Raw genomic sequence first — 25,887 nt, 5'->3', positions numbered from 1 at the left:
ATACATTATAAAAAAAAATCTTGGCAGGAAGACGAGACGTGTTCTTCTTGGAAGACAATTTGACATCCCACGAGAGACACTGTAACATCACTCTAGACAAGTTAGTGAGACAGAAGGACAGCTGCTGTACAGGCTTTTAAATAATCGACGCACAGCGCGACAAGCAGAACACACAGTTCGGCAGCAGGAGAACAAAGCCAGCAGCTGATCCGTCCACCTTAGCGTGCGTTTGGTTCCCCCTCTTCACAATGCGAGGGGGAGAGACGCGAAGTGTCAGGAGCATAGAGCGCCTCCAGGGGGGTTAAGCGAAGCGAACGAGACCTGATCATCTCGGAGAGACAATTTAACAACATGCAAGACTAGACATTACATCCTTAGGAAGCAAAACCCGTGAGATGGTTACTTTTGCACGTCACGCCCTATTTACAAACAATTTAAAACAGGTTCACGGACATCTAACCTAGCAGTTGTTGGAATGCTTTTGGCAGACACACTTCATGTGTTCCCAGCTCTTAAAACAAACACAAGCAGAACACACAGCTCTCCAGCAGCAGATCCGAGCGCATCTCATTAGTGTGCGTTCAGCAACCCGCCCCACCCCACCCCAGCCCACGCAATCACAATGCGAGCAGCAGAGATGTGGTGGCTAATGGACAGCTGGCGTACAAGCTTTTAAATGATCGACGCAAAGTACAACAAGCAGAACATGCAGCTTGCCAGCAGCAGCAGAAAGCCAGCAGTTGATCTGTCCATATCTCCTTATCGTGCGTTCAGCCCACCCCCTTCACAACGTGAGGAGCATTATACGTCCTGCTAGAAAGATTTAACCACGCCCAGGGCAGGAAATAGAGGACAAATATTGTTTTTACAAAAGCTTTAAAGTAAAAGTGAAAATAATGCATATGTAATAATTCCCATGAAAATAATCTCTTTAAATTGTTTATCCACCAAAACCAAACCCAGGGGTGGGTGAGCAAAGTGAGCAGGGGGCGCATCCCCCTAGTGTGTGTATGTGTATGTGTATATATATATATATATCTCCAACATCTGTCTGTCTGCTTTTCATGACAGAACTACTTGACAGATCATCGTGCCAAGTATCATAGTTTGCTTGTGTTACCAATTTATTTGCATAAATTCAAGACAGCAGCTGCAGGCATATATGTGGTGGGTGGGGCACTCCTCACTCAAGCACCATCCCCCATTCGAGTCGGCCTACCTCTAGCCATGTGTTAAGAGCGTACCTTGCCTCCTCTTAGCTAGCGATACCTGTTTGTTCAACAGACATTATCATCTACAGATTTTTAAGGGGTAAGGTTTGACATTTTTGAGAGAGAGAGAGAGATCCTGTCAGAGCAGAACACGATCAGATACAGTGCTAACGTTTGACGTTGGAGCGTACATACCTTCCGCTTGGCCAGAATTACTTTTTTGTTTTTGTTTTTTAAAAAAACGATTTTTATCGTTTGTCCTGCTTCATTACAGGGAACAGCTAGTCATAAGTTTAACTTAGTTTTATGAGGGCTGCCAATAATTCTAGGTTTGAGTGCATCTTGTGTGGGATTAAGGATATGCTGTTGTTTCAACACTTAGAAAATGGGATGATAACCTAACATTGAAGTTGTAAGTATCTGGCAGCTTAAAATTGACCCAGTATATAAAGTTCCATTTTAAAGTCATGTGCATGTTGTTTATTGCCTTTTCAAATTCTAATAATGTATACCCTTCATATTAATGAATGAAAAACAGCCAAACTACAACAGGCAAAATATGGCCAGACGTCATGCCAGGCAGATGATCGCATCTCTGCAGAACAATTAAAAATCCTGGGAGTTGTACAAAGCCCTTGAGAACATCTACAAATAGATACGACTGGTAGATCACTGAAAGTACACAACGCTAAAATGAAGCACCAACATGTACAATGTCAGATATAAACTACATACGTGAATACTGCTTATACCACAAGACCTCTAAAATAAATAATACATAGGGCTCAGTCTTGTTTTTAGTTTAGTTTTCATGACAAACAAACAAATTTTATAAGACAATCTAATTAAAGTCTGCAATGTATCTTTAGCTACATAACTGACACTGGCTTAGAAAATACAAACTAAGTTGAAACATTTAAATTAGGTAAAACTCACGATAAGAAAACAATACAGGTCCACTACTCACCACACACCCACTCCTTGGCGGGCTTCTCTCCTGTGTGTCAGCCATGACAAAATTTTCAGATTCCTGAAATAGAAATTATACATGAAATATTTATACTAGTTTTACATTAGTCAAGATATTTGACAACCACCACTAGCTTGATTCAGGGAAAAAAAAAAAAAAAAATCAGTTTAATTTTTTTCAAAAATTCCGTTTTATTTTCAATTTTCGGGTTTCAGCGTTTTCTTTTTCGTTGATACAGATTTTTGGGTTTTTACATTTTTTTTTCCTGTAAAAAAAAAAAGTAACAGCTACAACAAAACAAACATTAATGAAATGGCACTCTACATTCCTTTTAATAAAACAGCACACTAGCACAACTGAACCTTATTTTGAAGGTCCATTCATCAGGTAGGAGCCCAGATCCTCCATGATACTGAATGCTGAGGTTGCAGTAGGACAGTGAGTGCCCTCCAGAATTTTAGGGAGTTATTACTAGTTTGGTGCATCCATCTGAGATAAATGTTAACTTCACTTTTAGAAAAGAAAAAAAAAAAAAAACCCGCTTTTAAGGGCTCGTTGCATCTGAGGAAAAGCCTGCTCTTCTGCCCAGGTTTGTCGATGCAGAGTTTATAACAGAAGAGTCAAATGTGGACCTTGCGTGCCTCTTTACCGCGAGTGAAAACATTTATTAAATCCCGAAACAGGGCCAGATGTGATTCTCAAATCAGAACCCCTCAAAAAGTATATTGTGAACAGAGGCAAAATCCTGTGCTGCAAAGATTACACCCTTACGGCTTCCTCTTAAAACACCTGCCTTCAATTTCTCCAGTCCATACATTTTAGGCCACCGGTGTTTCAAGAAGAAATACTGAACAAAAAAAATGCTGAGAGAAAATAAAAGTTTGAAATAAAATAAAAATTACTTTGCATGTTATAAAGTGCACAGCGACAGCAGAGGCAGAGAGACAGACCAGACAAACCATAGAACGTGGTAGCTACTGGGCTCAACACTTATGAGAAGCTGCGATATATGTCCTTTTAACTACTGTATCACTATATGACATAACAGCAAACAGAATTTAGCACAGTTTTTTATTTGTTAAAATGCTACAGCTCTTTTTCATGCCACATTTACACTTCCAATTAGCCAGTAATGTTAAGTTTCTTTAGTTGTCTAGTTGTGTAGATGTGCAGTCAGAAAGTTGATATCGTACAGCCTCATCTGTGCATCTACTGGTGTTCTTAGGCAGATGTGTTGATTTGGGCGTTTCGAGTACTGAAATCAGCACCTCCCATGGCTCTTTGTTATCAGCTCTCTTAACGGCAGTCCTTTTGACATAGTGTGGTACACTTAACTTCAAAGGCATATTTTGTAGTTCATATTTTCATGAATATAGCTGCCAATTCTTACTCTGACTCCTACACTATCGTTGTAATAGTAAACAACAGAGAATACACAAAGCACCTGTGACAACATGTCTTTCAAGTTTACCATTTGTCCTTTGATGCAGTCAAAATGTATAATCTGATGCTACAGAAAGGTTTTTCCCCTTGCATTAGGTTATGGCTATTTTTATTTTTTAAACTATGCAATGTGCTCTCTGCACTTGACACATATTCATATGTCTAATAGTGTTTTCTGAGGAAACTCCTTGACTGCAGACAGTTCATCGTAAACAGAAGCTTGCTGTCTGTCAGACCAGGTTAATGACAGCACCTCTGATCATTACAGTTCAAAACCACCAGCCCTACTTTGAACGTTGCCTTGTTAGGTGTTGTATTGGTTTAGAAATACGACACCCAGTGAGCCATCTAATTGTTCCCACCCAGTTTTAAGCAAAATTTAATCATGGTTGTCTCCAGGCATATATATTATACGTCTAGAGAAATCAATACTACTCATTTATAAACCCATACATACTCATTTTTAATTATATTTTTTAAATCTCACATACCAATGTACTATGGATTTACAAATACAGTTAAAACATATTTAAATGACATTTGTTAAAAACAATAATCCTATATGTACATACTAGTATATTTTATGGAGATGTACAAAGTATTCACATACAGAAAATGGGCCCAAACCTTCCAATATTGTAAAGGTTATAATATTTAATTGAGATTTTTCAAATTATTAACCAATTAAGTAACATTGATGGGTCATAATCACTTATATTAAAAAAAATGAAAACCCAGCTTTGAGAAGTATTCACTTCCTTTAGGTTAAAATAATTCAACATTTGTTAGCAGCTCCTCATACCATAATTATGTTAGTTGAGTTTGACCGGACCACTTAAGGGGCACCTTTTTAATATGACAAAAAATATGATCGAATGGCTTTGTGTAGGTCACTGCCATGCAGGTATATAAATTGATTTTCGAAGTTTCAAACAATGCAGATTTTACAAGGCTCTTGCTCTAGTATTTTTTTTTTTAACATTTTCTCGGTCCATTTACTTTTCTGTTTTGACATGCCTAGCAGTCCTTCCTAAAGACAAAAAACTGGCTGCAACAATGTGAGAATTGAGTTTGTACATTTCCACCACACAACACTTGGCATCACAAAACTCTTTATTCAGATTCCTTCAAAGGCTTCTGCATGGCTCCAACAAAACCTTTGCAAAAGAGCATCTATTTATATTTCCTTCGTGACACCTACCAGACTCTGTACAAAACATTTATATACATGTTTGTGTTTCTTTTAAGTTTAAATTAACAGAATTACAATGGTTCAAATCAATCAAATATCAAATGGACTCTGATTCTGTCAGTCTTGCTCTATATTCTTTTGTCCTCCTCCCTGCTCTTTCTAAATGTTAATCAATAATAAATTAATCTATGACTCATTATTTATTGCTTTATCTTATAAGAAAATTATGGTCTTTTCTGAGGTGAGACATGAACATTTCTGTTTTGAGTCTAAGTCTGATCATATTATATTAGCAAAAATACAAAGCACATAATTTTAAAAAATCTTAATTACAACAATATTACTAGTCTCTTATAAAATATCAAGACTAATGATGTCTATAAAATTGTAATTAAAAAAGTTAGAAAGTTTAGTCAGATTTACTGTATGTATACTTAAAGTTAATTAGTAATACTGTAGCCTACTGTAGTAATACTGCCTACTGTATCCAACAACAGGTGCATTACAGGTGTGCAGCTATTCAGGGTGAAGCATACAGGATACACGCGATCACTTGCAAAGATGGAAGTGATTTTTAAATTGATTTAAACAGCATACAGACCATTAGGTTATACACTTTTCGGTACCAAAATGGCAAATGGTATAAGCTGTAGCATGTTGTACATTTAATTATTCATGGCTGCTTTCCAGACTTTAACAATGTTATTTGATTCGATAAAGAAAAAACATTATTATATCAACACACGTTATGCAGACAGATTGCACAAATAAGATTTCATATGTTAAACAACAGAAGCCAAATGTTTACTATAGCAAAATTACAGCAGCTTTGTAAGCAGTCAATTTCTAATTTTCTTTTTGTATTCATCCATTTTGAGTGACCAAACTAAGATAGTCACACCAGCCTCCAATCTCTGCTACAGCTCACCCAAGGAATGACCAAATAAATCAGCCATTAATAACAATGCCTTCGGCATATCCCAAGCATACTGTCTCAAACTATTACCAATATACCTTGGGGAGCATGAACTATAAATGCCCATATCACCTCAATCAGCTCATCTGAACTGTGGACAGACAGTTGAAATTCTGCCAGGAAAACTAAATACCTCATCAACCACAAAGAACAAGAACCTAGTTTTTGTCTGCTATCTCATACTTTCAGTTACTGGAGCATTGATCAATGCCTACCAATACCGTTCAGTGAAATATTTGGCTTAAAGTGTTCAGGTATCGTCTAGACATGCAAACAGTTCTGTATCAATTCATCACCCTCAGATTCAAATCAGATAACACAATTCCTCCCATTTATGTAGGATGTTCAGCATGACACAAACTGTCCCTAAAAAGGCTGAATACCTTTCAGTTAACAAGAAACAATTTCAAACAGTTGAGGACCATTCCAATTTCACTGCATTTTGCATTACACTGGAACAAAATCCAAATTCACAAGCCTGCCTTTCCTTGTGATTAAAGAAGGTGAGACCACCCCAACTGAAAAAAAAAAAAATTTGGATGCTGAGAATTTTTTTTTTTTTTTTTAAATTATTTTGTTTATTTTTTACAGTTCCTCACATGGGGGCCAAACCTTGAATAGCTGCACAAATCCCTTCTTTGTCTGTGTTATGTTACGTTATCAGTGTGAGCCTTTCCCAGTGTTCACCGTGTTAAGTGTGAGAGGAAGCTGGAAGAGTTTGAACACTCTTGTTTTTTTGTTTTAACATTTCAGCCTGTTAATAATAAACATTAGCAGATAAAGGAGTTCAGTGTGGTTTATTAACCCTTTGTGATGGTTCACACAAAGCAGCACACTGTAAGTCAAAACATAGAAGCTTTGGAGGTTAACCAGATACAAAGCCAAAGTGCAACAGTACAGCGCGTGCAGTGAACACTGGTTACAATGGGATAACAGTAACATGAAATTGCATTCCTTCCTCCCTCATACTGCTTGACCACCTTCATTTTTGTTTTGAGATCCACTGCCTTTTTTCCTGTAACTGTAACACAAATGTAAATGAACATAGTCAAAACCGCTGCCGGTAATAAAACCGAGATCGAGATGAATGAGTCACGGCATACATGCTGGCATGTTGAAAACTGCATTTTGCCCTTGAGACATGGTAGCAGTCGTAAGTCGAATGGTCGCAAGACATAGTGGTCGTTAAGTCAACAACTACCTGCATTTCATTGTTACTGGAGGTATAAAAAGAATGAGTATCTATGTTTAAACCATGATTTCTTCCTCAGATGTAAAAAAAAAATGCTGCAATGGTTTATTTATAAAGCCAAAACAGCAAAGTGTACTTGAAGTGAAAAGATAACGAGGATAAACTATAGAATGTCATCTTCTACCTGGCATTTCTGCAAATAATCTATATGTTTCTTCCTCCCTATTTTGGATGGACATAAGCATGAATTGTTTTGGTTCTACATTCTCTGCAAATTGACTGTTAATTTCAGTGTACTTATCAGCAACCTAAATGCATGAACAATCAAATTTCAGTGATTAAAAATTATTTTCTCTAATAATATTAATATTGTCTATGATGTATTTTCAATCAATTCTTGGCTGTAAATAAAGCCCTGATTAACAAGACTGGAGATATGTTCTTCTAGGGCTGGATGATTTCTCCAAGTATGTTATTTTTTTCTGGTATCAAAAAATTGCAGTATGCATTTTTTGATGCTCATTTCAATGTTTGAAAATTACTTTGAACCTTGACGAATCCAAAGGGCCTGTTATCGTGTAATACAAAAAATGATGTATCCTCAAAACCGAACATTATTCAGAAAACCACAAAAACTACAAATACATAAATAATAACCTACACTTTAAAGACTTTGCTTCAGCTGCTGTAATAACCAATAGTGTACGAATATAAACATGTAGATGACAAAATGTAATCCTCCCTCTTAAAAAGAGACTAATCTTAGCACAAAAAAAACAAAAAAAAAAAAAAAAAAACACACACACAACAAAAATAAGGTCAAGAAAACAGAGTGACAATCAAGGATTATAATAAAAAAAAAACAAACTCCAAAGCTATGTAAGAAAAAAGGACAATGGTCCAAGTCCCTGTAACAATGGATCAACAAAAGTTGTAATTAACAAAGAATAATTCTGTATAAGTAAATAATGCTCTTGAGCAACTCCATCACAGTGAACCATTAAGTATACTGAATGAAGTAAAATTTTGTTACCTCTGTAAACACAGAGTGGAATGGAGATCACAGAAGTAAAAGTTAAATTACAATGTTTCCGCTAGAAAATTTTCATTGTGACACTGCTAACTGATGTCCCATCTTACAGAGGCAGCAATTAATATAAAATAATAGAATATAAGATGTATGCTTGCAAATTCTAAATTGAATTACAATAAAATGTTACCCTAAACATTTGAAAATCACATTCACAAAAGACACCCACAAAAAGGATACAAACATTTTTAACTGATTCACTAACTTTTTGTAATATTAGGTGGTCAAAAGACTGTTGTTTACTTTTCATTAGAACATTTATTCCAAAGTTCAGTGCATGGAGACCCCCAGTGGATGTGGGTTATCATCCTGAAGAACATCTGCATTTCGTTTGACTTCTACATTAATTAAGCAAGCCGTTATTTCCATTTTATGTATTTTGGTGTCATTCCAGTGAGAACAAAACTGGGTTTCCTAAAATTTTAAAGGACCATGCTTGCTTGTTTCATCAAGATGTCATTGTTTCCTCTTTATTTTTACAATTTTGATCAAAATCTTCATGGTATTCATTCTGCTCATCTATGTGTTCTGGTTATTTAAGCCATTGTTTACCAATCAGTACATTTACTAGGTTTTCCTTGTTGTCTGCTGAGCTTGATGTGAATTGTCATTACTTGATTAAATTAAGGGAGTGGAAAAGGTGTATTATAAGAAAAATAAAAAAGAGGCTTAAGCGCTACAGTAAAAATATAAATATTTTCTACATTTATTATGAATGTAAATTTCATACCAGTTCCTTTTTAATGTTCAAAAAGACAATGATCAGCTAATTAAACAATGAGATTAATTTGAAGGAAAATGATTCACTAATTATGAAACTGGTAGAAATAAAAAGCATGCCATTATAAGGAGTGCTCGAGGACTGAACTGAAAAATCTCCAGAGACGGAGAGCAAGTTAATTTAAAGAAAACACCTGAGATCAAGTTGTTCACTCATGCCACCTGGAATAAACGCACTCTCGTGTGTAAATCGAGAAAACTGCACTGCACAGGAATCTCATATTATAATCACCATCACTTTAGTTTAAAAACTTAATACTGCATATTTAATATCAGCAAGACCATGATGAAATTGTGCAGTGTCTCAACACTGGGTGTTTTTCAAATATTAATTTAATACTGTTAATTTCTTTACTGTGATAAGTGTTTACCCAATATCAATTTCTGAATTAATCATTACTTTTAATTTTAACAATTTGATATCAATTCTTAAAGTCTCAAGATCGATGTCATGAATCTCTATTCTGCTCGATTCCTATATGTAGAAAAAGCACTTTACTACACTACACATAAAATGGTGTGTCCTCTTTAACTGAAATCAGCATTTTTGACACTTAAATGTGTGGACTTACTATGGATTCAAATGGTGCATTGGTAAACAACAAAAAACTGGATGAGGTATGTAAGCTGTACAGCTCACAAGTTAATTATTGTTGTAACACAACAAATTTCAGAAATTACTTATCCCAAAGTCTCCTTAAAACATCTCAGTTGACATCCAAATGAGTAGAGCCTAAATAATCTGCACTGGAGACAGCATTTACCTGCAAGCTTACATTTGTCTCGTGCCCAAAAAATAACAGAATTCACAGCAGTTTATACCTGTAAAGATAAGAGACACTACAACGTGCTTCACCCAGCAAAGCAAGTGGGAAATTGTTGGAATTATATTTCAGCCTGTGATACAAAAGTGAGCTTGGGCTCAAAGCAGCCGACTTGAAGTAGCTCCATCCAGAATAGCGGTGTTTTTTTGTTTTTTTAATGTTCCACTCATTCACTGCTGTTCTCAGCAGGTATCAGCTCTACATCCTCATTCTAAAATGCTTCCTTTTTGTCTGAGGACTGTCAGGACACATTTTCAAGACTGATTAATGTGACTGCTACAAGTGAGTAACTGAACTTGTAGAATTATAGAAATACATGAGTCTTCCCAATGTGTCTATTTTCAACAAATTCAAGATTATTTTAATGTCCAACAGGGAATAAATTTGGCAACAGTTTAGATGAAGAGTATCTAAATGGAGATTCATAAACAAATAGATTACTGAATAACATTATTTAAGAAGCATTATTATGTTATAATAAAAGTATTCTCAATATGATATAGATGTTTTAATATATTAAAATAGGGTGGGAAACTGATGTGTTATATTATTTAAAATTGGAAAAAATCAAATACTCAGAGGATCTGTGCAGACTTTTTTCAAAACATGGCAGGATCTAATCAGTAATATTTTGAAATGATTTTATAAAGCACAGAGAATTTGTTGATTTAGGTATTTTTACAAGCCTTAAATTTTACACCGTTTGGCTTGCTCTCTCTCTCAAGGGTGGGGATCGATCTGTTCTTAGCATAATTCTTTTTTTTTGTAAAAACTTGATTGCTATGTATTGATTGTAATAAAATTAATAAAAAAAAAATATATATATTAAAATAGGAGTGCCCACACTTTTTCAGCTTGCGAGCTACTTTTAAAATGACCAGGTCGAAATGATCTACCTACATTAAAAATGAAATATATAAACTGCTATATATATATATATAAACTGCTCAAAAAAATTAAAGGAACACTTTGAAAACACATCAGACTTCAATGGGAAAAAGAAATCCTCCTGGATATCTATACTGATATAGACTGGGTAATGTGTTAGGAATGAAAGGATGCCACATCGTTTGATGGAAATGAAAATGATCAACCTACAGAGCCCTGAATTCAAAGACGCCCAAAAATCAGAGTGAAAAAATTATGTGGCAGGCTAGTCCATTTTGCCAAAATTTAATTGCAGCAACTCAAAATTGTACGCAGCACTTTGTATGGCCCCTGTGTTCTTGTATACATGCCTGACAACATCGGTGCATGCTTCTAATGAGATGACAGATGGTGTTGTGGGGGATCTCCTCCCAGATCTGGACCAGGGCATCACTGAGCTCCTGGACAGTCTGAGGTGCAACCTGGTGGCATTGGATGGACCAAAACATAATGTCCCAGAGCTGTTCTATTGGATTTAGGTCAGGAAAGTGTGGTGGCCAGTCAATGGTATCAATTCCTTCATCCTCCAGGAACTGCCTGCATACTCTCACCATATGAGGTCAGGAATTGTCGTGCACCAGGAGCCACTGTACCAGCATAGGGTCTGACAATGGGTCCAAGGATTTCATCCTGATACCTAATGGCAGCCAAGGTGCCTTTGTCAAGCCTGTAGCGGTCTGTGTGACCCTCCATGGATATGCCTCCCCAGACAATCATTAACCCACCACCAAACTGCTCATGCTGAATGATGTTACAGGCAGCATAATGTTCTCCATGGCTTCTCCAGACCCTTTCACTTCTGTCACGTGCTCAGGGTGAACCTGCTCTCATCTGTAAAGCACAGGGCACCAGTGGTGCATCTGCCAATTCTGGTATTCTATGGCGAATGCCAATCGAGCTGCATGCTGCTGGGCAGTGAGCTCAGGGCCCATTAGAGGACATGGGGCCCTTGGGTCACCCTCATGAAGTCTTTCTGGTTGTTTGGTCTAGAGACAGTCACACCAGTGGCCTGCTGGAGGTCATTTTGTAGGGCTCTGGCAGTGCTCATCCTGTTCCTCCTTGCCCAAAGGAGCAGATACTGGTCCTGCTGATGGGTTATGGACCTTCTATGGTCCTTTCCAGCTCTCCTAGAGTAACTGCTTGTTTCCTAGAATCTCCTCCATGCCATTGAGACTGTGCAGGGAGACACAGCAAACCTTCTGGCAATGACACGTATTGATGTGCCATCCTGGAGAAGTTGGACTACCTGTGCAACCTCTGTAGGGTCCAGGTATCGCCTCATGCTACCAGTAGTGACACGGACTGTAGCCAAATGCAAAACTAGTGAAGAAACAGTCAGAAAAGATGAGGAGGGAAAAATGTCCGTGGCCTCCACCTGTTAAACCATTCTTGTTTTGGGGGTCATCTCATTGTTGCCCCTCTAGTGCATCTGTTGTTAATTTCATTAACACCACAGCAGCTGAAACTGATTAACAACCCCCTCTGCTACTTAACTGACCAGATTAATATCCTATAAGTTTCATTGACTTTATGCTATACTCTGATTAAAAAGTGTTCCTTTAATTCTTTTGAGCAGTATATATATATATATATATATATATATATATATATATATATATATATAGATATATAGATCGATAGATAGTCTGAATCACAATCTGATTGTATGGGTGGTTACCTACCAGGTAACGCGTGTGGTTGATCTGCGAGTCGCCAAACATCCGCCAAAGGTGCCCTCTCAGTTGCGAGAAGTAGATCATAGAATGTTACATAGTTATCTGTCAAATAATGCAAAGAGTACGCGACAAGTGTTTCGCCCTATTTTGGGCTCATCAGGCGCACACACTCCACTGCACACCTCATCGGGGATTGAAACTCAGACAATGTCAGACTTCGATTGTGACATTGCGTGAAAAAAAAATCCTCTTCCAATTCCACATCCAACCCATACCTTCCCCAAAACAATTTTTTTTTTAAAATCCCTTCTTTAGTCGATATAAATCGGAAGGCTAACTAGATCAGAGTTTTGCAGTAGCTCACGCGTTTGATCATGCGTGCAAGATGACCAGCGTGTTAGAAGAAAATAGATGGCAGACTGGCCTGTATGTCAATCAAATGGCAAATGCCATAGGGAGGATATATGATAGACTAACGTTTAAAAAAAAATTTTTTTTTGAATGCAACGCAATCTACCTGCACTACCTTTGCGATCGACACATTGAGCACCCCTGTACTAAAACAAGGAGACCCCATTAATATGTGTGGACTATGATGTGGCGATACATATGTTAAGTTAAATTATGGTGAATTTTGAATAAATGCAGTACTGTGAAAAAGTCTTCCACATACTGATGTGAACTGTTACTAATTAAGTATTTCTTCTTAAATGTCATTCCATGTATTCCACCCAGCCTTAGTATATAGTAGGGGGACAGATAAATATATACTACAGTCATGGTACTGCAACTCAACCAATTTGTAGGTTTAATACTGCATTGTAATGTCACCCTTTCACATATTACTGCAAATCAAAAAGGAAAATGTAGGCTGTATCCCAGATGCAAAGAAGAAATCATAGAATTATTAGCAAGAGTGAAAGAAATCTGTGATTAGGCAACCCATCTTATTTGAAGGATCCTTCAATACAGAATTTAAGCTTAATATGTGGCAAACAAAGAATAAGTGAAAGTACAAACCCATTTGAATGTTTTCACCTGGGCAGTAGCGCAAGTCTATAGTTGTCTACAGTACTCCGGAAAAGTCACTTTTAATACATCAAGGTGCGTATCCCTTTACTTCAAAATTGAGACTTAATTTCACAGGCAAATGAAACTGTCTTGTCAAATGTGGGAGAGTATATATATATATATATATATATATATATATATATATATATATAGTAATCCTCTCGATCGGGGTTTGCTCCAGACCCCGCGATAGGTGAAAATCCAAGTAGAAACCATATGTTTCTATGGTTATTTTTATATATTTTAAGCCCTTATAAACTCTCCCACACTGTTTATAAATATTCCCCGCAGAGTTATACAGCATAATCCCTTTGTATTATCTTAGATATTAGGTAAGATTCATTGAAATTATGTATATAAACACACTGTTTATATACAGTAAAACCTAAATATTATTTTAAAGATATTGAGTGTCTCCGATATCACATGTTACAGCCATTACGATAGACATGCCACCAGCAATAAATACGTACAATGTAACAGAAATAGTATACAGTAAATGTGTGTACAGTGACACTAAATGTACGTACATGTACTAAGTACTGTAAGTAGAAAATTAATTATGGTTACTCACCAACAATGACACGATGACTTGTCCGATAACAATGAGTTTAATTTTACTGCACAACAAAGGAGAGCGTTACAGCCCTTTAAGGAGCCACTTCAGGCAATTGTGTAGTACTGCCGTTGTTCTTCTTCTGACAGTCTTCAATCCAAATCCCTAAAGCAGATTCCATCCAGACTACTGCCTTATTACATCCACTTACAACTTGTTTTGCACCCTGGTTAAAAGGACACTGCGGCCGTAGATCTTATATTCCTTTCCTACTTTTTAAATAAAAGAATCGTAGCCTTCAACAAATCCAAAACGTTTACCTTTTCAGCAATCATTAACATCTTCCGTTTGCGCTTGGGCACGGCCCCTGAAGCAGTAGCAGATCGTTTTGGAGCCATAATGAAGGGCTTGACTATGCACAAAGATAAACACAAAAGAGCACAACTCTTTACACAGCGAAACACGTTGATGCTGAATGAGCGAGACGAGACTTCCTGGTTAACACTGCATTCAGCAAGCAGGAACTTAACTGCGTGCTCTGATTGGTTAGCTTCTCAGTCATCCGCCAATAACGTTCCTTGTATGAAATCAACTGGGCAAACCAACTGAGGAAGCATGTACAGGAAGTAAAAAGACACATTGCCCGCAGAACCCGCGTTATATATTTAGTTATGCTTTCATATAAAATCCGCGATAGAGCAAAACCGCGAAAGTCAAAGCGATATAGCGAGGATTACTGTGTGTATATATATATATATATATATATATATATATATATATATATATATATATATATACACACACACATACATACATACACTCTCCCACATTTGACAAGACAGTTTCATATATATATATATATTATATATATATATATATAAAAAAAATCCTGGGAGGGAGACGAGACGTGATCTTCTCAGAAGACAATTTGACGTCCGCGCAAGAGACACTTTAACGTCACGCGAAGGACAACTAACCAAGCAGTTGTTGGAATGTCTTTGACAGACAAACATCATGTGCTCCCAGCTCTTAAAACAACGACAAACGACGAGCAGAACACGCAGCTTGCCAGCAGCAGCAGCAGCAGGTAGCCAGCAGATGATCTGACTGCTTTTCCTTAGCGTTCATTCAGAACACCCACTCCTTTCACAACGTGAGTGGTAGAGATGCGAAGTGGCAAAAAGACAGCTGCTGTACAGGTTTTGAAACAATCGACGCAAAGCACAAAAAGCAGAAAACACAGCTTGCCAGTAGATGATCCGACTGCAACTCCTTAGCGTGCATTAAGCCACACCCCTTTCACAACGCAAGCAGCAGAGACGCAAAGTGGCAAAAAGACACCTGCAGTACAGGTGTTTCAATAATTGACGTGCAGCGTGACAAAAAGAACTCGCAGCTTGCCAGCAGCAGCAGAAAGACGGCAGATGTTCCAACGGCATCTCCTTAGCATGTGTTCAGCTGCACCCGCTTCACAACACGAGCAGCGATATACGTCCTGCGAGAAAGACTTAACCACACCCGGGGCCGGAAATAAAGGACAAGTATTGTTTTTACAAAAGTTTTAAAGTAAAAGTGAAAATAATGCATATGTAACAATTCCCATGAAAATAACAATCTCTTTAAATTGTATATTCGGTAAACCAAACCCGGGGGTGGGCATGCAAAGCCCCCTAGTATATACATAAAATCATATACATACTGTATACATAAAATCAAGAAATAAGAAGGCTATGAGGGCTCTAGGAAAATAGCTTATAAAGTATAAGAGTGCTTCAATCCATGCATTTGTGATACTAAATAAATTCAAAAGATGTATTTGCCGATTATACAAGAATTTCTATAGGTACAGATGTACACTAATCAAAGCATAAATTAAGCTCGCAATATGAAAATAAAAAGTTGTCAAAAGAAAGAACATAATTATTTTAAAAAAAGAGAATACACATTTCTTTGCAATGCCTTTGGGTCAGCTATACAAATAATTACGAACACGAAATGTGCCATGTACTGCTTTAGGATGATAACCGCCAAGACTATACCAAGTGGTGTCTGAATCCTTTTGTTCTACACCAATAGCTTGTTAGCTCAACATCCAAAGCTACCCAACTGCTCTACCCCCAAAACCCATTGAAAACCTAATATAAACCAGAGTGAAGGCTTTGCCAATGGATATAAAAACTGTTGTAGTATTTACTAGTACATCTTAGCAGAAAACATTTCAATCAGGGGGCACATAAAAGCTGAAATAAAAAACCTATATTTGTAGAAATAGTTTAAAAATGCATAACCACACTCTCATATACAGTAACTGTGCATATGTAAACATTTATAAACTGTAAACGGGTGGCTTATTTCACAACATGGAAAAGGACCTCAAGTGATGCCATGGGACAAGTGGATTACTAAAGTTGTGCTCCCACTCAGCATAAAACCCCTTTACTGTCCACCTACTACATAATAAAACACTAAGGTCTGTGTGTGTGTGTGTCCAGTCCCTCAGTGCAATCTGATTGTTTGATCTGTCTTTGGTGACATGACTGAAAGAGGAAATGTGATGTCAGACATAAGGAGGAGAAAAGGCACAAGAGGCATGCTTAAAGATTTAAAAATGTAAAATATAAAACTGGACAGGAGATGAGAAACATCTTGAAAATAATGACAGATTCCAAGAAACAGGCTTTGCAGGAACGTGAAAGAGAGGGGGCGCTCGTCAAGAGTGGTTCCAACACATGTGGATACAGAGGAAAGCAGCTGAAGGTACACATAGGGCAAGAGATAGCAAATATTTTTTAGCGTATTCTATTGACTGTGGCAGAGTGGTGGCTCTGAGGGTAGGGGTCTCTGCCAGCAATCGGAAGGTTGCCGGTTTGAATCCCATAAATGCCAGCAGTGACTCTACTCCATTGGGCACTTGAGTAAGGCCCTTAACCTGCAATTGCATCGTCCTGTGTATGAAGTTAAGCTGCATCCAGCCCTGCAAGCAGGTCCTCCAACTTGCAGGGAGAACTTGGGGGTTGGTGGCAGGATTGTCCAAGTGTGGTGCTGAGGTGTCACCTGTTGCATGGCTGCACTCGGGGTCCCAATCTGGGTGGTTCATCGTGTATTGGGTGTGGCAATCCAACACTGTATCAGCACATGCTCACAACCTCTTCCTCTCTCTCCTCTATTAATAGCTAGTTTATTCTCAAAAAGCAAAAGGATACTTTTGAATTAGCTGGAAAAAAAATTACTTAATGAAGTAAACACATATTTTTGTTATTATAAAAATTACAGCCATACATACTTCATGGAATATCTAATTAAACAGCAAGTAGGAACATGGACTAATTATAACACTGTCCACATCAACAATCTCATGTCAGTTTTGTGAGTTCTCCTCTTCCCATGTCAAACTATTGATGACTGTGTACTTTGGATTTCAAGTTGTGTGAAAAACAATTAATGTCAGGCAATTCTATACAAGTTTTCTGCATAACAAAAATAAATGGTGTGCTAACAGCTTTCAGATATTTCTAATTTTTTCATCATCACAGCACATCAAGTGACAACAAGCACAACATTTTTTCTGTAATTATTTTCTAGTTGCGTGCTGTAGAAAGACAGCAACACATATTTGTCGAGCAATGATCAAGTAATGTCATTAATAGTAGCAGGAAAAGAATTGTCATAGTGAAAAAAGGGTATGAAAATGCATCAAGTGTGAGCTGGAGAAGATAAGCAGAAATTAACACCTGGGTACCAGTATTCAGAGGCACTGCTCGTGCCGATAATAGTAGGTCTTTCATGTCCAAAAAAAAAAATAAATAAATAAAAAAGTTTCCAGAGTTACCACAACATAGGCATTTGCAGTGCAGCAACTTAGGAAAAGTCAAGGAAGAAAACGAGAATGACACATACACGGATTAAATAATTAAAGATTTCAAAACACAACACCAAAGTGGTGTTAAAGTTAAACAAGTTAATATAAAAGTCAATAAAGCTTAGTAGATAGGCAGAGCAGTGCAATAAAGTAGCTGCTTTGATTGTGCACTGTACCATCTGAGGTACATTCGTATATAAGAATACAGCGTCAAGAGTTATCAGCTTATAGCTGGTTTTACATGGTGCATGTTGTAGGGACCTGATTCTGTTTGTTTAATTTCGAGTGTAACCACTGATGGTATGATGATCTAACTACACATTTTACAGATATTGTGGCCGCATATATCTTAACTGGCTAGATTATCACATACTAATATAATGTACATTAAATATTCAACAGATTTAGTGTGTCATGTACAATGAAAATGATTCTTAAAATAAAAACAATGAAAAGTAAGTAAGATCCACCTAAACTTGACAATTCAGGCAAATAAAGTAATAAATATATTACAAACATTACAAACAATTGAAAACTCAAGTACTGCAATATTCATACGTGTACATATTTATCCTTAGCAGTATGTAAACTATCATTGCCTGGAAATGTCCTGTTATGAAGTTTAGATATAATGTGACACTAACAACAATCACTTCCTTGAAGGAACACCATTTTTTCCTTTAAGTTATTTCTTAAAAACAAGTCAATTCAAGTGGTTAACGAAACATGTTCTATAATTATATGGGTTCTCAATGCTCTCACTCTGTCACAGAAGACATTTAAAAAAATATTGCAACCCCTACTCCAAATGTGCTATAAAAATGTTTTGCAGACCAGAGTCAGAGAAGATCAACATATTCAGACTTTCTCTCTTTTCAAAAATTGAATTGAAACACACTGATTGATGGAAAATTTGAATGTGCTAGGAGAAAACTATCAACACCTCATCTGAAGTATGGGATGACTGCATATGTGGTGTGACTTCAAAATGTGAAAATACAAGTGACTTAAAATGACATCCTTTTCATATATGCTCGACAGTGATCATTTCTTAATTTATAACTGCTGTTCCACAGGGAAAATTTAAGAGATTTTCATCCCACTCTCCCGATGCTTACACAGAAAGGGCTGTGAATTTGGTTGAACAACCTTTCCTAATACAGTACTTGAACTTTTGGCTTGAAAAAATATATCACTTTGCCTCTATAAACTGGCTTTTCTCCGATTATTAAGCCTTAAACGTGTACTGGCATATGCCAATCATTAAATCTTTTTAACAATGCTGTGAGAACTGGAATACCTTCAGAAAAACTGAGGCAATGCAACAAGATGTTCACGAGAAATGATGAGAGACTATAAAACGCTTTATCAGATTTTGAAAATAAAGGTCTTTTCCTATCGATCATGAGGCTGCTTTTTGAATTTTGACTTTTTATTGAGTGAAGCGTGCACACAGTAGGACAGTAATATATATTGTGCCTCCTTTGTCTAAAATGGCCCAGTAGTGAGCTATAGGTTTTGGTGGTCCTTAGAAAAAACAACAGATTAGTATATATCCAAGATAAAAATCTAATTTCTCAGACCAAACCATTAAAAAACAAAGCAAAAAATAAACATCTAAAAGGTGCATTGTTAAAGAGAACAACAAACAAGAACACTATGGACAAAACCAAATAACCAATGGCAAATGTACAAGTCTGTTACTTTATTACATTGTGACTTATTATTTTGGATCCACCAACATGAATACCAAATGTAGTGAAATTCTACCATCTCTTCACATATATGGCAAATATTCACCTCACAAGAAAAGACGAAATATACTGTATTTGACAACCATTAACACAGCAGGTTTTAATTTTTACACTGTAGCACTGTAAACATGTATATTGTGGAAAAAAGACTGACAAGTACAATTCAATATCAGAAGGGTGCCTTTTTTGAACATTTTATATACTCTCTCCTTCGCTTCTATAATCTTCCATCTCATTTAAAACTCTACCCAATTGCCATTGTTACTTTATTAGAAGGGAACAACTGTTCTGTATATAAATTTGCTGAGATTCTTCAAGTACTTTTTTTGTAATATGGTGTCCATTTAAGGGATGTTTAAAAATTCTTCAAGAAATAAAGCTTGTGTACTGTGTATAGATTGTTTTAATTTGTGTTTGGCTGCCACAGGGATGCATTAGTTAATGCTACTGCTTCACTCCAGGCCAGTGGGTTCAAACCTGGGGCTGTTTGCCATTCATTTGGAGCTAACACATACTTATTGTGGCTGTACGATTTTCTTCTCGGGGTACTCTGGCATCCTAAACACACTGACTTACTAGACTCACGTTTGTCTACAGGACTTGTTTCAGTAAAAAATATGTTTCCGTGTGATGCTAGTGGTTAATAAAAATGGATGGTCGTGTCGACAAGATCACATTAAAATCAATATAAATAATAAAACGCCAGAAATCCGATTATTTTTCCCGATTAATTATGTTGATCATAGTAATATCTTTCACATTACGCATATCAAAGAAAAACTGTAATGTATCTTAAACCTGACATTGCCAAATGTCCTTTATAAATGTAAGGGCGATGCACATTTCAGTTGCATGCCAAATGCAGTAAAAAGATTAGAATAAATTAATGAACAAAAAACAAAACTGGGCAAAATGCAATCATTTCGAAAAAAAAATAGAATAAAATAATATACATAACAAAATGTTTTTGGGGAGACAACAACTAATAACATGATGCAACGTTAAGACGAAATCCCATAGCCAGGCAGAATTGGCAGCAAGAATGATGAAACCATCACGCCAAGGCGGTGGAGACGGAGAACGGCAGAGAAAACGAGAGCCAACATTTCGACATAATAGACGATGCATGTGAGAAATTTAAGATTATTGATTATACTTCGTAATAATTCACAACCTGCTAAACCACATTAAAATAAATACTTCTGAAATATCAAACACATACAAAGTCTCGGTCAACGGCCTCCTTTAGGTAACGAACTATTAATTACATTAAAGTTTTAATAAACTGATCAAAACTGGGTACATCAAAAGATCAGAAACTGGTTAAGAATAAAACAACTGGAGAATTCAAACATTCGACATTATAGAAGGGTCGTCTGTCTCCCCTTTTTTGTTAAATTGTTAACCACGCCACTCGATTATTTAAGGTTTTGTATTATTTGAACGTTTCCTTCTTCAAATGAAAGAAATCTAAAAGTCGTATCAATGAACAAGGCAATAAAGCACGTTAACTTCCCAATTCTCAAATGTATATTTAACTCGATTTCTCTCTTTCTCCCGTTTTTGTTCTGTCATAAAAGAAGTCACAAGGACTCTCGAATGTTCTTCAACACGCACTGTACTCTGCACGTAATTGATGCGGTCTCAAAAGACTAACAAGTGCTGAATATTACACTTTTCAATACTCACCTGCAGCTGATGTCAAGTTATAATGCACCAAAGAAGTAAAGCATAACCTTTACTAAAATAACTGTAATAAAAGAAGTGCCTAACCCGTATTGCGCTGGATGAAAGCGGAAGCGTTTGTAATCTCGCGAGCTTTACTAACGGGATGTCGGCGCTTCGAAAAAGCAGAGGCACCTGGAATTTGTAGTCAAAGTCTAGTACACGGACTAGTAAACTGCTTGGGTAGTCAACGTAAAAACTAATTTAGTATCGCTAAAATCCGTGCGTATATTTTCTGTTTCTTGCCCAACGTGTTACTTCAACGTCTTTCGTCAGTATCCTTGTGTGTCTGAAGCTCTTTGACCACGTTCCTGTAAAGCCTGCCTCTCAGACTCTGTCACTTCGAGGCGCCTTGGCCACCTCTCCACTTTAATACCCTACCTTCTCTCAGCGTGCCTATTATGCCTCCTCACCTGTATCACACTTGAATTTTCTCTTTTGATTGTGTCACCAATACCAAACTGAGCTATGCTTATGCTCAGAAGAACCTGACACACTCACTAGACTTTATTCACAGATTTTAGCGTTTAGATTAAAACCACCTGCCTTAAATTGTGTGCCACCAACACAGTTCTGACTCATCGAGGCATGGACTCCACAAGACTTCCAAAGGTTCCCTGTGGTATCTTGCACCAAGACATTAGCGGGTGGTCATTTACGTCCTGCAAGTTTTGAAGTGGGGCCTCCTTGGATCAAACTTGCTTTTCCAAAACATCCTGCAGATACTGTATCAGATTCAAATGTGGGAAATTTGAAGGCCAACTCAACACCTTGAACTGTTTTGTCATGTTCCTCAAAACATTACTCAACAATATTTTCAGTGTGGCGGGGTACATTAACATGCTGAAAGAGGCTACTGCCATCAAGGAATACCATTGCCATGAAGTTGTGTGCATGGTCTGCAGCAATATAGGTTGTACGTATCAAAGTAACTTCCACATGAATGTTAAGACCCAAGGTTTCTCAGCAGACAGCCTCTGCCACCTTGCTTTCTTCCCATAGTGCGTCTTGCTGCCATCTCTTCCACAGTTAAATGATGCATCAACATGATCTAAAAGAAAACATGACTTATCAGACTATGTTATCTTCTTCCATCGCTTCATGATCCAGTTCTGATGCACACAAACTCATTGTAGGCGCTTTTGGCAGTGGGTAGGGGTCATCTTTTGCAGCTAACTGTGCTGCACTGTGTGTTCTGACACCTTTCTCACATGGCCAGCATTAAGTTTTCCAGCAATTTCTGCTACAGTAGCTCTTCTGTGGGATTGCACCAGATGGGCTAGCCTTTATTCCCAACGCATAACAATGAGTTTTGGGTTCCCATGACCCTATTGCTGGTTTACCAATTGTCCTTAATTGGACCACATTTGGTAGATATTAACTACTGTATACCAGGAGCACATCACAAGCTCTGCTGTTTTGAAGATACTCTGATCCAGTCATATAGCCATCACAATTTGTCCTTTGTCAAAGTCACTCAGATCTTCACACTTGCCCATTTTTCCTGCTCTCAACATATCACCCTTGACAGGAGCCAATGTTATTCACTTCACTTATCAGTGGTTTTAATGTTGTGGCTGATTAGTATATAAACATTTATATATATTTACATGCATAAGATTCACTTGAAAGAGGCCCAGAATATTCTGTAATAACTCTCGCTAGGATGAAGCAATCTGAACAAAACAATGTGCAATGTACTCCTAAGTATATGGAGCTTCAAACAAGCTGGGATGCCCCTGCGTTGGAGAGATGAGGTAGGTACCAGACAGCTGCTGTGATGTTTAACCTTCGTTTTCAATTTCTAAGTACATACCACCTGTACCCCTTCTCTCCATCACTTGACTTCACATCAGGTTAGTGGTGTACAGCATTGAGCAGCGTGTCTTCATGGTGCAAACCTATTGGGTCACCAAACCGTTTAAGCGATGTCAGAATCAACTGGATGATCGTGAATTAACGGAAGCTTACTTCCAGCAAGATGGAGCAACGTGTCATACATTGGCAAGGAGCATGGCAGAAACTGAAGAGTCCTTCTTCGGCAACAGGGTATTTTAAAAGGGGCTTTGGCCACCATGGTCACCGGATCTGATACCACCAGACTTCGAAGTGGAAGATTTGAAGGAAAACATTAAACGTGAACTTGCTGCTATTTCCCCTGAGAGGCTAGCGATATGTTCGGGAACATGGAGCACCATGTCGAAATGTGTCTGGTAGAAAACGGAAACCACTTCCAGCATTGCATGTAATGCAATCGATTAAACATACGTCAAGGTATGTAGCATATTGTTTTGGCTCAGATTACTTCTTCCTAACGGAGTTACAACAGAATATTTGGGGCCTCTTTTGAGTGAATCTCCCTGTATATATTGTGATGTGTGAGTCACTGTCTCCCCTAAAGCATGAGGCAGAGCCTCAGTACTTTACCCAAACCAGCTTTGTTCAAATTGAAACAGGAACAGCAGGGTTATTTATTGCAGCAGGAGCTATCACTCTCCTATATACAGACACAACAAACAGGCATAGTCAGGGCAAGGTCAGTGGCCAAGTTATACTGTTCCCTGCATTTATAATGTCCCTTGCATCACCCATAGGCGATGGGTGTATATAGTACAATCTTGATCGGCTCGTAGTTGTTTCTGCTGCGCTCTGCTACTATGCTGCATACTTGTGGTTGCCTTGGCAAAAGACAAGCAGCCCTCCAAGGATGCAGCAGGGGAACTTCAGCATGCCTTCCCATAGATAGACAGATAGATAAAATATGCACTATATATATACAGTATGTATGTCTATACATCATAGCATTTAACATCCCTAGTGCATCACATACTGGCACAGCACTTAGTATTTCAGCTGTGTCATCAGTGCAGTGCAGTGTACGATTCCTATGACCTTTGACTGTAAGTTGACCTCAACTCAGTCAACTGTGTATAGGCGCATGGCTATAGTTGCACCTGTTTCACAAGAATAAAAGAAGAGAACAAGGTAGTAATGATGCTAATTTAAGTAAAAGAAAACAACCTTCGACCAGTGCCCAAACCAGGCTATAAATGTTTAATTTTTCTGGCCATGATGGATGCCCTATTTAACCTCAACCAGACAATTCAGGCCTGTAGCACACCACATTTCAGGCCTAAGTCTTCTGGCTTGTACCAGGCCTCTTCTGTTTCGAAATGGTTGCTGCAGTTTTCCCACCCATTTCCATTCAGTATTGTGACAGTCCCACCACTACTTGCAGTAGTTTCTTCTTATCCATTGGACACCACAGCGTGTCAATGTGCTGCTAATGCTCTTACACTCACAGCAAGCTCTTAGAAAGTCTCCCACCTCAAAGCCTCATGGCACTTTCTACTTCATTCCATTTATTCTCTCTCCTTCCCTTTTCATCTAACTCCATTAAGGTGACAGTTTTTTGTATGTTGAATTCATTGGCCAACACAAACCCAATTCACATTGCCATTTGTGTTGGAAAATTGTCATGCCACTGCTTGGCCTAAATGATGCTATATTTTTATGGATCTGACCAGAACTGAGATCAATCTCTGTGTATCAAATCCTCCTAGGCTTCTGTGCAGCACCCACTGCTGAAAATTCTTTAGACTCCACATGGATTTAACACAAAATAATTATAAAACAATCCCTACCAACATCATCTCATAGTAGGGTTCACAAGATGTCTGAAAATGAGCAAGAATCTATATACTAAAAACATGGTTAATGTGATCTGTATACTGAAGTTAACAACAGAAACAAAAGTAACAAGCCAGCTACTTTTTATATATACAAAATGGAGGCCTTTCAAAAGCCATAAGTACTGGATTGGTGTGCTAAAATTTTACCAATCCTGAGATTCCTACAGATCTCTGAAGATCCATGATGGATTGGTCTACCTGCTTTTCACAACCTTAAGACAGAACAAAATAAAGAAAACTATCCAAAAACATCTTATACAGTCCAAAATTAAAACAAACACTTCGCCTGTTGTCCAAGTGAGTGGTGTGATTTGGAGCCAGCGGCATAAATGTGTAGACAGTGGATATGGGAGAAAAAAGATCATTGGAGCCATGTGGAAAGAGTCATGGAAGATCAGAGCAGTGGCAGCAGGATTGGAGGGGCCAAGAAAGAAGATAGCCTTCTTCAAGGTATTAGGCTAGCATCATAACATGTCAGCTGAAAAATGCCATAAGAAAATCACACAAAAAGAAGATCTTTTAACATATTATTTTGTCATACAGTGCAACCAGCAAATGGTAGTATTAAAACATTTCTCAAAATCAAACATTCAACACTGTAAATGGGAATGCAAATAAATATTCATACATTTCCAAATTTTGTTCCATTTGTAAAGTGCTAAATTGTATTGTACATAAGCAAACAACATGATAATTAAGCCAACTACTCTAAAATCATAAGATTTGCAAGTTCACATACCCTAGAATTTGTGTCACAAGAAATCATTCAGTTTCTTAAAAGGTTCTAGCCGTCAAGCCTCAGTTTGCAAATGAAAAGACCCAGTTTCATATATCGTACACTGCAGGGTCAAAGATCCTCCCCAAGCAACCAAAAACAGGCTAGCAGAGCCAATATAAACATTTTATCACTGCATTACATTATTGACATGAGTTTACTGCTTATTTAATT

The 25,887-nt window shown here is 37.5% G+C and overlaps 1 protein-coding gene across 2 annotated transcripts in view; it reads right to left on the bottom strand.

Moving 5' to 3' along the window:
- tmem33 (transmembrane protein 33) overlaps nt 1-21,366 on the bottom strand; it is a 42,402-nt gene extending 21,036 nt beyond the window's left edge. Inside the window, exons 1-2 of one of the 2 annotated variants that reach the window (XM_039751362.1) lie at nt 21,211-21,366; nt 2,179-2,241 (exon numbers count right to left, since the gene is read on the bottom strand). In XM_039751362.1, coding sequence (XP_039607296.1) covers nt 2,179-2,223 — 45 coding nt within the window. In that variant the 5' untranslated portion in view covers nt 2,224-2,241; nt 21,211-21,366. The remainder of the gene's footprint in view (nt 1-2,178; nt 2,242-21,210) is intronic. The other variant, XM_039751363.1, reaches the window with a different exon arrangement.
- Between the last annotated feature and the right edge of the window lie 4,521 nt (nt 21,367-25,887).

Source organism: Polypterus senegalus, chromosome 4 (genome assembly GCF_016835505.1).
Source record: "Polypterus senegalus isolate Bchr_013 chromosome 4, ASM1683550v1, whole genome shotgun sequence".
Taxonomy (NCBI): Eukaryota; Metazoa; Chordata; class Cladistia; order Polypteriformes; family Polypteridae; genus Polypterus; species Polypterus senegalus.
The sequence above is the reverse complement of the archived record's forward strand: the minus strand, read 5'-3'. Positions and strand labels throughout refer to the sequence as shown.